This window comes from Cygnus olor, chromosome 5 (genome assembly GCF_009769625.2).
Source record: "Cygnus olor isolate bCygOlo1 chromosome 5, bCygOlo1.pri.v2, whole genome shotgun sequence".
NCBI classification, from domain to species: domain Eukaryota; kingdom Metazoa; phylum Chordata; class Aves; order Anseriformes; family Anatidae; genus Cygnus; species Cygnus olor.
The window spans coordinates 32,156,587-32,169,218 of record NC_049173.1 but is presented as its reverse complement, the minus strand read 5'-3'; the positions used below and the strand labels follow the sequence as shown (position 1 = coordinate 32,169,218).

The 12,632-nt window shown below is 40.1% G+C and overlaps 1 protein-coding gene across 2 annotated transcripts in view; it reads left to right on the top strand.

Moving 5' to 3' along the window:
- C5H11orf49 (chromosome 5 C11orf49 homolog) overlaps positions 1-12,632 on the top strand; it is a 79,572-nt gene that overhangs the window by 14,541 nt on the left and 52,399 nt on the right. For both annotated transcript variants that reach the window (XM_040560070.1, XM_040560071.1), the window contains exon 3: positions 11,713-11,843. In XM_040560070.1, the coding sequence (XP_040416004.1) occupies positions 11,713-11,843 (131 nt within the window). The remainder of the gene's footprint in view (positions 1-11,712; positions 11,844-12,632) is intronic.

Here is a 12,632-nt window from a genome sequence, read left to right as displayed (position 1 = left end):
CACAGTAACTTGTTCTATCTTGCTTGCAAGGATAGTGTAAGCTCTTCAAGACAGAAATTATATTGTACTGCATGTATTTTACAGCATGCAGCACTGTACAACATTGTCTCCATGCTTTGTGCAGTTGTAGTATAAACAGCAAAAATAGTAGTGAGAAGGTCCTTAGGGCTTTGACAGGTTGTACGGGATTCCCTTTTTGAGAGATGGAGTCTAGCAGAGTGTCGTCATTAGAACTTGTTGGCAAGACTGTTTGGGGCGGGTGTGTGTTTGTTTGTTGGTGGGGAAGGTGTTTTTTGTGTTTTTTTTTCCTCCTCCTCATTCTGTGTTTTTTGGTTTTGCAAAAAACCATCTGCATTCAGCATCTGGCAGGTAAAAATTCTTTCAGGTTCTTACAGCAAATGTTGATAAGCTCTCTCATACTCTTTTTGCAATAGCTCATGAGATTGTATTTCCTGCGTTCCTCAAATGCTCTCAGGACTTCTGCAATTCTTTTGCTCTGGAGAGAAAACTACAAAATTATCATGCTGAGTGCAAGACTGCAGTGAGCCGTGTGATAGGTGTGAAGCTGCTGCTGTCAGTGACCCAGCCGTGAAGCAGCCCTTTGGGCTGAAAATCTCAGCTGGGGTGATGTGCGTGATGGCTCCTGACAGGCTCTTGCTTGAGATCCCTTGGTCCCTAGGGCACTACATAAGAGTGCTGCCTGTCTCTCCTTCACTTTTCAGTTATCAGTGGAGAGAGAATGAATATATGCATTTTGAGAGAGAGCACTCGTGCCAAGCACTCTGAGGAGCAGATTTTGCAGCTAACGTGAATGAGTTACTATGAGCGAGATGTTTTTGATGTCTGTTTCTGGAGAGCAGATAGATTTGCAGGACTGAATTTGGTGATAAAATTTCCTGGGGAACCTATAATAGTTGCATATTTCTACACTCACAGATGTGTGGTTAATGGACACAAAGCCTTTCTGTTAAAGTCCATTTGTTGCCTCTACAGAGGAGACTTGTTAGAACGGGAAGTCTCTCTCTTATAATCGAAGTTTCTCCAAGCCATAGAAGAAAAGGGATTTCAGTACCACCTGCCTACAGAGTAAGGGGCATACATTTTGTATGAGGGCTATGGAAGATTTGGGAGGGTGGATAACAGATCATTTGTCATTTAAAATTACAAAAATTTTGTCCAGAGCCTGTAGATTGCCTGTAGTTTGATGTTTTTAGTGCAGAACTGCTTGACAGCAGGAACAGTACTTGTATCTTCATCTGACAGGCAGGTTCTGTGAAGTCCCAGTTTTCCCAGAGTTGTTTCTTTGCAACAAACATTGCAACAAGTCCTAGCCTGACAAGTATGCTGATTGGGATGGCTGCTGTTGAGTAAACAGCTGGAAAAAATGCATATATTAATGGGAATAACACACCGATTCCCACTGAAGCTTGTGCCTGTTGCCAATATATTAGAAAATGTAACTCTTTTTTTCCCCACATACTTGAGAATCTTACAGGTGAGCAGATGCTTGGATGAATCCAAACCCTCACAAAGAAAGAGAGGGGAAAAATCATAAAGAGACTCTTTGGTTAGCAGGAAAAATACATGAAGTTTTTAGTCAGAAGAGCAACATAGCATTGAACATAGAAGGCAACGTTTATGTTTGATGCTCTGTATGATAATATATTCCACTCAGGAAACTTATAATACTGTTTTGATGACAGCAGAATCTAGAAAACATGCCGTAACATAGGAATGTTAGCACTTGATATCAACACAGTGGCAGCACAGGGTAGTTCTCTACAGGTAAGCCTCCGCTTCTAAATAGCTGAGCTGCGCTCTGCTCTTGCTCTCTGAAGAGAGGCAATTGCATTTTTTATATGCAGCGTGGTCAGATTGTGATGCTTCTAGTAGGCATTCACTGTGTATCAGTGCAGTCTTTGCTTCTTTACTATTGCTTTACGTCATGGAAACTATATCTTTGTGATCGTTACCAGAATAGTTGCAGCACATGTGGACTGACTGCCTTATAGAAGACCTTCATATAGTTGGGTGTATGTGTATGCCTTCTTACAACCTTGAATGCTGAAAGGCAACACGTTTGCCATAGAGTTGAGATGCCTTCAATGATCATTAAACCTAATTGCATATAAGCAGTGTTGATAGCTAATGAGCCTGAAAAACAGACATTTGAAATTTTCCAAAAGGTAAATTCCAGAAACCTGGCAAATGGTGTGTTAGGATGATGTGTATCTGAGTTATCTATGTTTATGCTCTTTCTCTGGGCTAGGTTTGAATGTACTTTCCTCTGTCTAGCTTTAGGTCATAATTCTGTTTATGCTTCCAAATTTTTATTGATTTTCGGTGTAGATGTTAATGTTACTAGTACAAATTTGGACACACATACATGATCCCAGCTGGAAGTTAATATCAGACTGTTGTTAATACACTTTGAATGTGTAAATTTATTCTTGGAACAAGATCAAATAATTTTGGGAGTAATTGAAAAGGATGAGATCCTACAATATGCTGAAAATTGATCACTCTCATGTGGATTAGAAGGTAACAGAAGTAATTTTAACTTGATATGTTTGGTTTGTGATACAGTTTTCCTACTCCCTGGTCCACCCCTGCTGTCTGCATTTGGCAGTGCAACAAAATAGATGTGTAAGTCATTGCAGTTCCTAAGAACATCTTTAGGGAACCTCATGTACATGAGTTCTTTGGGGTTATTTTGCCATAACTTATTTCATCAGTTGGGTATTTTATAGATGATCATTGTGTTACTGTTGGGACGCTACAGGGTCTTTTGTTTCATTTATTTTCACCAACTGTCTACTGTTTTTTAATATCTGTGGTATTTGACGCTTACTTCCTTCTCCCTGTTCTTGCATTTCTGATCATATATTTCTGCTCTGCTTTAGTCTGAATTCTTGCAAAAGTGAGAGGGCCCTCGAGTCAGAATCGTGTATTGTCTGTCTTCCACCGAGGGAAGCTCTGGAGCAGAGCTTTCTGTAGTGCAAAGTAAACACTCAATGCTGAGATCACTTTGAAAAACATCTTTCTCCATCATTCTGGAAAATGGCTTATTTGTGCTTGCTGAGTCACTCTGGGTTGGAATATATTGGAAAAAGAGGCAAATAGTGACTTATCCACAACAGATGTAGTGGGTCTATTTACAGTCTTTTGCATACAATCTGCAATGTGTATATAAAAGAGTAATCTCTTGTCATGCTTGGTCACTTGCCGTAAGGATTGGATTTCCTGCAGCTTCTGTAAATGTTTTGAAGAAAACTGTTTTAGTAATGTGTAATTGGCACCGGGGATTCAGTAGAAATGCAGGAGAAAATAGGAGCTTTGGAAAAGCATAATAATGGAGGAAGCTTAGTACCCATTGGTAACTTTATTTTACTGTACTTTTTTTTTTTTCTTTTTAGGAATTTACATGTCATAGTCTTTTCCTTTTCGTTAAGGATTTTTTTTGGAACACACTTGTTCCTCCAAAACAGTTTTTGATGTCTCAAGCTGTAATTGAACCACTGTTGCATACATGATGGCTTCAGTATTGACTATACCTTTCCCTGTATTACAACCTCATTTGGTTTTGTTCTAGTTTTAATGAAGCATTTTGGCATGAATCTAGACTATGTGCAAACAGGAGATCAATTTCAGAAGAATGTTTGGCTTCCATCCATTCAAACTTACAAGACTTTGTATTAAAGTAGAATAAAGTAATGTAAGTTTGAGGAATGTTTTATCTTTCCCGGAAAGATCTTTAAGAAAAGATGGAACAGAATTTAGGCATTTCTTGTTTTGGTGATATTGGAAGAAGTTTTGTGTTCATGCTTAGGCCATAAAATGTTGTGGTGTTAAAGGAAATTTTGAGGAGCATTTCCAGTTGTCTTGCTAAGAATATGTCTATCATCTATATCTAATTGTCTTGCTAAGAACATGGCCAACAAATGTAAAATTTCTCATAAACTGGGTATGCCAAACTGTAAAAATCAGCAAATGCCTGCAGCATGGGATGCGATAAGATCCTATTATAGGATTCTGTATCCTTTACAGTGTAAAATCCCTTAAATGTCTCTCCGTTCCCAAGAATAGCAGACAGCTGAGAGCCTTATAGTTCTTCTAGTTAGTTAGTTTCCTTTTCTCTCCTTTTCAAAAATAATAAACCTGAGATTTTGTGCTGTTGTGTAGTGTTGAAACCATACAGATTCTAGAACGTTAGCCTCAGAGACTTGCAGTAATCTCATGTCTGACAAAATTAATCCCATTGCATTTCTTCAAATAAATTGGACAAACAGTAGCTCATCAACGCTACAGCCAAGCAGTGGTAGTGGGCATAAAGTGGTTTAGCTCAGCAATCTCTAAATGCAGACCTAACATTAATGTAAAATGATGAAGCTTCATCTCTGCTGAGGAATCTTGGCAGTGTTCATTTGTTGCCATGATGAAAATACTGGAAGCTGCTCAGTCTCTGATGTGCTGTGGTTCTTGCCAGTGCAACTGAGTCAGGTGAGGGAGTACTGGTTGTTGTTTTTTTCTTCTAAATTCCTCCATTCTAACCAAGACTGAAAAAAGCAAATATTGGAGCTGCACACATGGCAGAACCATGCAGCATTGAATCTCCTTTTAAAACAGTAGTGAGGTTCTGTTTCAGTGGTTTGTAGATCATCACCATTGTAATGCGATTGTACTGTTATCTTTTAAACTAATTAAAAATCTCATTTGTAATAACGGAACTGTCTTGAACTGTCTTGCAATAAGACCTACAGGAGACTGTGCAGAATGGAGCAAGCAGACCCTCACTCGTGCTTATACTTTGGCCTCACCTTTCTGAGAAGCCAGTTTGCCTTGACTCAGCATTATGCTTTGATCTCAATGGTACAAGATGGGTTCGGTCATTCAGTCATTTTCAAATTCAAACTCCTCTTTCAGTGGACATTGACATTTTGGTATCGAGTTCCATCTCCAGCCAATGTCAATTCCATAGCTATTTCCAGAGTTGTTAGGCTAGAAGAAATCTGACTGCTGCCTTGTGATGCTTGTATTTTTAATGGTTTCTCTTCTTTGTGCCATTCTCTCACCCTCGCCCCCAGTTCCCTGAGTGGTTGCTGTAGCATTTCAGAGATAGTGAATCAATTCCACAGTGTGACAGGTAGAGCAAAAATATATCCACTTAAATAAAGGAAGGCAAAGAGTGGAAATCATGGTGTTCATAATGCTTATTGAAGGCTCAAAGCTCCCATGCCCTCAGCGTAGTGAAGGTTATAGAGCAGTTCAATACAGAGCTTTCTTCTTCCCAAGAAATGTCTACTTAGACGAGTTTGAACAAATACTAAATACATTATCTGGACAGTTAGCAGCTTCCTTGGTGTAGTTATAATTCTGAGTTTTAGTTATTTAATTATTTAATGTTTGAGGTACAAGGAGGGCAAGGGTTTTTGAGGGAAGCTGAGTAGCAACTTAGTGATCTCCTTAAAACCTGTTATAACAGCGTTCACGCAGCCATCTCTGCAGTGGGCAACACGCTGTGTTTTTGTATTCTGCTGTGAAAACTAAACCTCCATTTATACCAGCAAGACCTTTCTCAGCTCACTGAAGCACCATGTGGTCTGAAATTACCTGATCGGACTGAAAAAGCTACTCGTGGTGATTGATGCTTATCTCTGAAGGCTTCGTTACTTTTTCCTTAAGCACCTTGGAGGGCTTCTGCACGGCTATTTACAGCCTGCCATTGTACGCCCTTCCCATCTTCCCAAATACTAGATTTCCCAGCTCATAACTCTAAGCAGCGGCTTTATTTCAAAGTAGAAAGGGGCCTCAATATGTGGCCTATTATATCCATATCAGCTTGCCTTACTCTTTCCAAGCAGCTATTGTGTTTTAATAGGGCCCTGCCTGGCAGGGGGAGTCCTTAATTCCTGCTCTGTAAGAATGGCCAGCTTGAGTTACAGCAAACTGCAGGATGCTGCGCTGATCAAAAGGCCTCTGTTTTAAGAGATTCCCCTCCCAGCCCCCATTTTCTGCTTTTGTTTTTAAATCCTGGGCTAATAATTCAACACAGTAAGGTCATTTTAGCTTTTGATTTGAAAGCTTCAAGGTCTTAAATTACTGACCTAGCATAGGAAAAATCAAGGGAGGGGACTCTAAAAAGATAAAGGGATTCCAGGTAATAAAAAGCAAGCACAGCAACTCTTTTTATCCTTTCCTTCTCCCAAATCTGTAGACTGGTCTCAGAGGGTTTGATTTGATACAAAGCAACATAAGAAGGCTTGTTTGCTGCCTATCTGAGCTGTGTCACAGGTGCTGTGGTTCATTTCCTTTCAAACGGTACTGGGGATAATCTCTGTACCACCTGTACTAATGCTGCCATGAATACGGAGATCCCTGAGCCTACACCAGAAAGCCTGAAAACAAATCTCTAACATTTGTGTCACTCCTTTCTCTCTTTCCGCTCCCCTCAGCTGAAATAAACTTGAGTGGGTGAGACAGAATGGATTGGAAAAAAAATAAACAAAACAAAAAACAAAGTCTGTTTGCAGTGTTACATCACTCAGTCTCACCAAAATGTTAAGTGTTAATGATTTCCTATCTGCCCAGTTGTTATAAAAGGATTTTTTCCTTAAAGTCAGCCATCAGCAATAACTTTCAGTATCCGTTTCACCTTAATACCATTAACACATTTCAGAGGAAGTGTCCAAAAAACACTGTTAATTTCATTAGAGGAAGATGTTGATTTCCTTGTGGCTGACTTCCTTGTCCTAAATCTTAATATCTCTGGAATTTCAAAAAGCACTCGGTACAACAGCTTTGCATTGAGGAATGCTAATATTTCTATGCTACCTTCCAAGAGTGATAGCTAAAGAAATAATCCAGTGGTTGGTCTGCATCTTGCACATAGTCAAGTGAACTTAAATAGGTGAAGAATAGCAATCTTACATTGAACTATGCTCAGCAGTAGTTTATTCATCACAACAGTATGTCTGGGATTTTTTTCTCAATGATGCTCACTATTTTAAGTGTTGCCTCTCTGGGCTCTTTCCAGGCAAGGTAAACCTCACTTTGCTATTTTGGAACAAAACCTTGGGTAAGTGTGATTGGTTGCTTCGGGATGTGTGTGGATGAGTTATTTAACAACAGAAATTGCCTGAGTTTTAAGGCCTTTTGAATTCCAGTATTTTCTATTGCTAGAGCTAGTTCTTTGTTACCCATTGTACCGTAGTTTCTAATCCTAATACTCCTGATTATCCCTGCTTACTGTGCTTTGGTTCACACCATGAAGCAGACTTGGAGCTCGTGACCCGGGTTCCTTTCAGATGAACTAAACTGAAAGATGTGTTCCAACTGCAAATGAGCATGCAGTCCAGGATACCAAACCAGAGCCAGCCCAAAGCGTGTTTCAAGCAAAATGAACCCTGAAATACCCACAGTGTTGACATCAGGTCTTCTGCAGAAGCAGCATAAGCCTTCAAAGTGAGCTTTTCCTCCTTCATCATGCTCTCGGTGGAAAATGAAAGCAGTATGGTGTAAGTTAAGGAATAACGGTCCCTGTTCCTTGCTTTAGTAGAGAAGGGGCCCTGAGAACGCATTCAGTAACCAAAGGTGGCACCTGCTAGGGGGACAGCAGGGCGCTGGCAAACTTCTGTCCTTTGCGGGGCACGGGGCTCTCTCTGCATTGTGCATGTTTGGCTTTGCCCGAGTTCAGCAGGCAGAGGCTAACTACTGCAGTGGGTTTCAATTGGGATGTTACCATAGCATCCTGGGACTTCTACAATCTATTTAGAAGTCCAACGGTTTGAAAAGAGTGCTTGAAAGTTTCTGAACTCTGGCAAGTTGCCGAAATGTAATTACACAAAAGACAAAGCCTTACTGAAAGCAGCTCTGTTTGGAGAAGCAGCACCTGAGTGCTAGGGTTCCCAGCACAGCCATTTCTGAGAGCTGGGGCCGTTTTATCAGTCTCCTCCCAAAACTTTTTTCTTCCTCTCCCATGCACGTGCCATCCCCCAAGTGTGGACTGGGTGTGCTGCGAGATGCAGCTTTCTCAGCAGTGGCATCGGAAGAGGTTTGATTCCCTGGGTTGGCTGCTCTAGGGCACATGATGGAAAAGAGTGAAGAAGTAAGACCTTTAGTTCCCTACTGCAAAAGCTTCTTCAAAGTTTCCCATTGAGCAAGAACCTTGCTTTAAATCTGTCTCATCTTTCTCCAGAATATTCTCTTAAGCGAATGAGAAGCTTAACTGAGTACCCGGTTGTGTAACAATTCTTGTGCGAAATATAAGTGTCTGCAGCAAACTGGTGTTAACTGATGAACGTTCAACTCAATGTCTAGTCTCAGTTTTTATTTCAGACAAATATAATCATGTCATTAGTAACTTTTGTTAATGTTCTAATTTGTCTACACTGTTTACCGGTAACCTAGAGGGCCAATATTCTGCAGTAGGAGACTTTAAAACTTTCAAAGCTTCCTTCCAGGAGGATTCTCTGCAAATGGCCACGCTGAACGCCTGAAAGGGGGGAAAGAAGGAGTTAACCAGATAAGTGAGAAGTTATTTTCCCAGCTTGTATTTCTAGGTTCACAAGCCCACTTTCAAATGAATGAGGACAAACTAACAGCTTGTTAAGATAGCCTAGTTTGTTTGTAAGTCTTTCTCCTGCACGATGTTCTGCTGAGCTATGGCCACCTGACTGTGCTAAGGGTATGAATTGTTCAGTGAGAGGAGGACAGATAGAGGAAAGACTGAGCAATCCTAAGGGAGGAACCTCAGTAGCTGTTAAACTTGCTGAGAATCTTTGAGCTAAGTTTGTTGTCTTGCAGTTGATATCTGGCTTACTTAAACCGTTCCTCTGGGAGGGCAGTTTCTTTTATTTCTGTGTTCAAAAGAAACTGGAAAAGACATCTGTTCAAGAGTATATTAAAATCAAAGGTAATGTGTTGGTCACACTGCAGACATGCAGTTGAAATAACTGCAATAGGTTTTGGTAGTCACCATTTCTTTCGCTTTCAGCAGAGTTTACCTGCAGGCCATTACTACTTGCCACGTCAATGGTAACTTCATCTCTGGATAATTGTTAAGGAAAAGGTGGCAGTGTTAGATGTGTACTGCCCCTCTACCCGCTATAAAATAATTACTGTAAGTACTATAAAATACGTAGTGTGTTTGAAATGGATAGTTCCTGTCCCTGGTAGTGGTGTTGACCCTGCCTGAGAACAGACCTGTTGATCTGTCAGTTGGCTGCTTGCTGGATAGCTCCACTGTGAGCTGCAGGAGGTGGCGCTCTCCTTTGAGCTGAGCACTTGCAAACTATAAAAAAAGAATTTGTAAAGTAGGATTTCTGAAATGCGGCATCTTAACAGAGATAACACTCTAACTCCTGTGGTTGCGGACTTGAGCTTTTGGGGCAAAATCCTCCCACTGTATAGTTAAATGAAATGTTATTGCAAGAAATGAGGAACGAAAGAAGTAATGTACCTCTTTTCTCAACTAGCTGACGGCACTTGGCTGTCAGTACATGCAGGTGTGCTATGTTCCAACATATCCACCCACTCTTGCAGCCAAGTAAGCAACAACAAATTATATCATACCCTTCTGCCTGCTAGCTTTAGAGCCATCCCGTGCTGAAAATCCAAGTGACTTGAGTTTTCTCTTATTAGGACTATGGAGTAATATAGCAGAGCTGTCTGCTGTGAGTTAATAGTATGTTAGCTTCATGTCTGGAACTTTCTCTTATAGATGTGCCAGGATTTGCTTCCAGCTGGTGTAGGTACTGTAGTTGTTCTGAGCAACACAACTTGGGTACATTTAGATAAATCATTGTGCAGCTAACCCTCCCCATTTCTTTCTCAGATTTAAACTTTGAGTATTCCTTCTCGTTCCCTCAGGGGTCTGTACAACTGTACTCTTGCCTTCATCTTTTTTTCTCTTCCTATATATCTCCCTTATGTATCATCTTTCTGAAAGCTGCCTTCTTCAATTATACCAAGCTGCTTCTTTTTCATTTGTACCGTTCTTTTTTTTCCATCAGCCTGTCAAATCATCAACAGAATAATGCAAATAAGAAATCAAAAAAGTCTTATAGGTTGTGGTTTGGGATGAGATGATCTGAAATGCCATTTCCAGATTTGTCACAGTTGCTTTGTGGGATTTAAAGCAAGTTACTTTCCCTTACTCTGTACTTGTTCCCTCTAAATAATGAGCTATACCACTTTGTAGTGAATATTCTTCACTTACAATGATAGTCATGGGAGCCCTTTCCTCTAATTTTGGTATATTTTGATCAGACACAGGTTCTACTTATTTACTTAAATCTCTTGCTACGATGTCTGTGCTTTTTTCTCTGGCTTGCACAGCACTGGTACATGAGTAAGGCTTCATAAATGTGAAATAATCAATTTGTCCATAATATTTACAGAAGAGAAAGTATTCCTGATTTCCAGGATTCAAGGATGAGTGTTTCTTAATCATAATGTGGTTGTACTTATTTTACAAGAGTTGCATTCCCTTCAGAATAGGAGGGCTACAACCACTCCACCCTCCCATCCCCCAAAACTGATAATATGGCTTTAATTTTTCTTATCTCTGGTATAATTCTCTCTGAAAAATGAGGCCCTTTTCTATACTAGGTAGCATAAAAAGGTGATTGAAACTAGTTATATTTAAGAAGATGATTTTAAAATGGCAAACTGAACGGGCTCCCACTGACCACTGGATTTTTTTCTGTTGCGGAGATGCTACCTATGGAGAGGTTCTGCTGTGATGAAAGATAAGCTTGTATCTTTTCATTAATTCTCCACTGTGCAGGCAAGTTAAGCTGCTGTCCCATGTGAATGTTTTTAATGATCTCTCTGGAGTGTTTGAAAGCTTTTGTCCCACTTGCATGATTCAGAGTGAAATGCACAAAATCCATCTTTGAGGCAACCCTGTCATTGTACCTTTGGTATATAATGTTTGTATTTGCATTTCTATTGTTCTTACATGCTGAGCTCCACCATACCCAAAGGAGAGCTTCTTACACTTCAGAGAAACCTTTTTAAGACAAATGTTTACTATAAGAAGTTAGCCTGAAGTGCTTACAAGTCAAATATGAGAAATTTGTACTAAAATACAAGACTGTGAATATCAAACTGACTCTCTATTGTAATGACCAGCTACTATTTTCAAAATGCACCAGTGCAAAGTGTTATTTAGGGAGGTGCCAGTCTAGTTTTCATGACAACTAAAGCAGATTTCATACATTCAGTACAGTCATGTCTCAGTCAAGTAACCTAGAAATAAAATCTTGAGACTTCTGTTGAAGAAGTTTTTTGTTGTTTTTTGGTGTGGTTTTTTTGTGGCTTCAGGGAAAACTGGTGAGAATAGCAATAGCAGTGAAATTCAAATGGTGCTAAAAGGAAAGGCATCTTCTGGTCAGACAAAGAACAGTAACTCTTAACCAGTCATTTTCCAGTGGATTGGTCTCAAGAATTTAAGTGGCTCTTGGACACCCCTTACTGGGATTCTTTAGAATGAATTTTACTTTGACAAACCCTTAATTCCTATAATTAAGTTTCAATGTGTGGTTTTTGCAAATAGTCTTCTCTCTAGAGAACAGATGGATATAAGCTTTAGAGATTTGGTTTCACAAAATATAACTGCCAGTGGTTTTTTGCTACTGTTCCAGCTGGCCCCAGAACATTCACATTGGTTCAGCTTTCTAACGTTTTGTTGTTTTTACTTTATCTCCACAGTTTTAACAGTGTGCGTCAAGGAACACACATTTTGTTCCGTGAGTTCAGCTTTGTCCAAGCTACCCCTCATAACAGAGCATCTTTTCTTCGGACCTTCTGGAGATGTTTCCGAACAGTGGGGAAAAACGGAGGCAAGTATTCCAGCATCTGCTGTTATCTTGTTACATTGACATCAAAATTGTTAGCTAGGTATTAGTGCAATACAAATACTGACACTGCACACTGGCTGAATGTTCTAATGCTGTAAAAAGGGAAACATCATCACAGTAGCCTGTGGAATATTAAATTAGCATAGGGGCACCTTGTTGCCTGTGCTACTTCCATTACAGAACAGCATGTTGAGCAACAACAGATCGGAGGGAGGACATTTGTGGGCCTGTGCATGGGGATGCAAAGAAAAAAAAAGTGCTGGGCGTCAGTGGATGGGAGCGGGATAGCATTTGTGGAGATATGCTTCATACTCTGCATTCAAACTGAGAGCAATAAATGCCAAGTGTTTTGACCATGAGCTCTGCAGGAGGTAGGAGTTATAGTGGTGTTGGGCTGTAGGGTGGTGAACGCGGGCACCTAAACTGTGCCTGAGCTAGTCCTGGAACATCTCCTAGATGACATTACAGGAACCTGATGAGTACGGAACAGGGACCACTGACAGCTGTGTGACCTCTTCCCCAACCCCACCCACAAGGAAAAAGATTCAATGCCAAAATAACCATTCAGCTCCATTCTATCTTGTCTAGCTATTCTTATGCTGCGCACAGTAGATTAGGTATTGGAGAACTGGCCAGAGTTCAAAATAAACTCATGTAACTACATGCAACTAAAATTAAGTTTCGGTTTGGTTTTTAGTTTAGAATTTTAAGCAAACATACTAAATGTTGCTGTACAAATATGAACTTCAGTGTTTGTTTTTTTTTGACTAT